This window comes from Solanum stenotomum, unplaced genomic scaffold (genome assembly GCF_019186545.1).
Source record: "Solanum stenotomum isolate F172 unplaced genomic scaffold, ASM1918654v1 scaffold36902, whole genome shotgun sequence".
In the NCBI taxonomy this organism is placed as follows: domain Eukaryota; kingdom Viridiplantae; phylum Streptophyta; class Magnoliopsida; order Solanales; family Solanaceae; genus Solanum; species Solanum stenotomum.
This window is the reverse complement of record NW_026034155.1, coordinates 1-1331: the sequence shown is the minus strand read 5'-3', so window position 1 is coordinate 1331 and position 1331 is coordinate 1. Positions and strand designations below refer to the sequence as shown.

Here is a 1331-nt window from a genome sequence, read left to right as displayed (position 1 = left end):
TCAGAATGTTGACTAAAGTCAAACTTAGGCTTAAACTTTAAAGTTAAAACGCCTAATCGCACCAACTCACACTGAAAACCTCGGGAGTCATGTCGACCATGCTACCAGCCTAAAATGACCCTTCCGGAGCTGATGGAATCGTCAGAACTTGATTCAGATGTCATCTTCTTGAACTTTTGATCGAAAAATATTGTTCAAGGTTCATAAGCTCCAAAATATTAAAACTCAGATAAAAACCAAACGAACGACCAAGTGACCGAACTGTATATTAATTTTCTAGGGAATTAGGTTATTGTAAGCCCTATGTACGGAATAAATCACAACCAGAGGGTTGTATAGCTGAGGGTCATATAGCTGAAAAGACTCTTACCTTTTGTTCTTGGTATATTGAGGATATTGAGACAAGGTTCAACAGACCTAGGCGTGTTCGTGATGAACCAACTGATATGCCTGCTGGAATGTCATCTCTCTTCCCTCAATTGGGTAAACCTGCATCAGCTTCAGAAAACTTCCCTTTAAATCCTATGCAGAAACTACAAGCTCATCGATATGTTCTTCTGAATTGTGCAATAGTCATGCCATTGGTGGAGTGAGTAACTATTACAAACTTTATGTTCTTTGTCTTTGTAATGTTTGAAGTAGGCTAATCATACTCTTTAACATTAACTTAATAATTTCATATGGCGAATTTAGAGAATACATAAAGAGGAGTTTAAGGGGAAGAAGACCTTCACCTACAGAGATAGAGAGGAGAGTTAATAAAGAGTTTGTTGATTGGTTTCAAAAGTGGGTGAGTAAGCAATCGTTATTTATTGTTTATATTTGATTTGAATGAACAAATTTGACGAAGTCCATTTTATTTTGATTTAGATTATGAATCAAGACACAATAGATACAATGTCTATCGATCTAAAGTTTTTAGCACGAGGTCCATCTATAAATGCAAGAAGATTTACTGCATATAACATCAATAGGTCCAAATTTCGAACTTTGGCTCAAGAAGAAGGTTTGAAAACACAGAATAGTGGAGTTTTCTTAACCTCCAAAACATCATGTGTTGCAAGCAGTGTTGACGGAAATTTAAGGCAACCAGAGTTACCATATTATGGGAAGTTAGAAGATATTATTGAGATTAATTACGATGGACGGTTCAAGGTTGTTCTTTCCAAATGTAAATGGGCTGATACGACTCGAGATAGAGGGTATCAAAAGGATCGTTGGAATTTTAATTGTGTTAATTTTGATAGATTGATTCATACTGGTGAACGTGAAGAACATGAGCCTTACATCGAAGCATCTCAATCACAAACAGTGTACTATGTGGATGATAT

General features: G+C 36.1%; 1 protein-coding gene across 1 annotated transcript; it reads left to right on the top strand.

Moving 5' to 3' along the window:
• Positions 1-266: 266 nt before the first annotated feature.
• On the top strand, positions 267-1331 carry LOC125852546 (uncharacterized). Its single transcript, XM_049532269.1, has 4 exons — positions 267-589; positions 694-790; positions 871-1171; positions 1248-1331. Exons 1-4 carry the CDS (start codon positions 447-449, stop codon positions 1250-1252), a joined length of 546 nt encoding a protein of 181 aa, XP_049388226.1. The 5' UTR covers positions 267-446; the 3' UTR covers positions 1253-1331.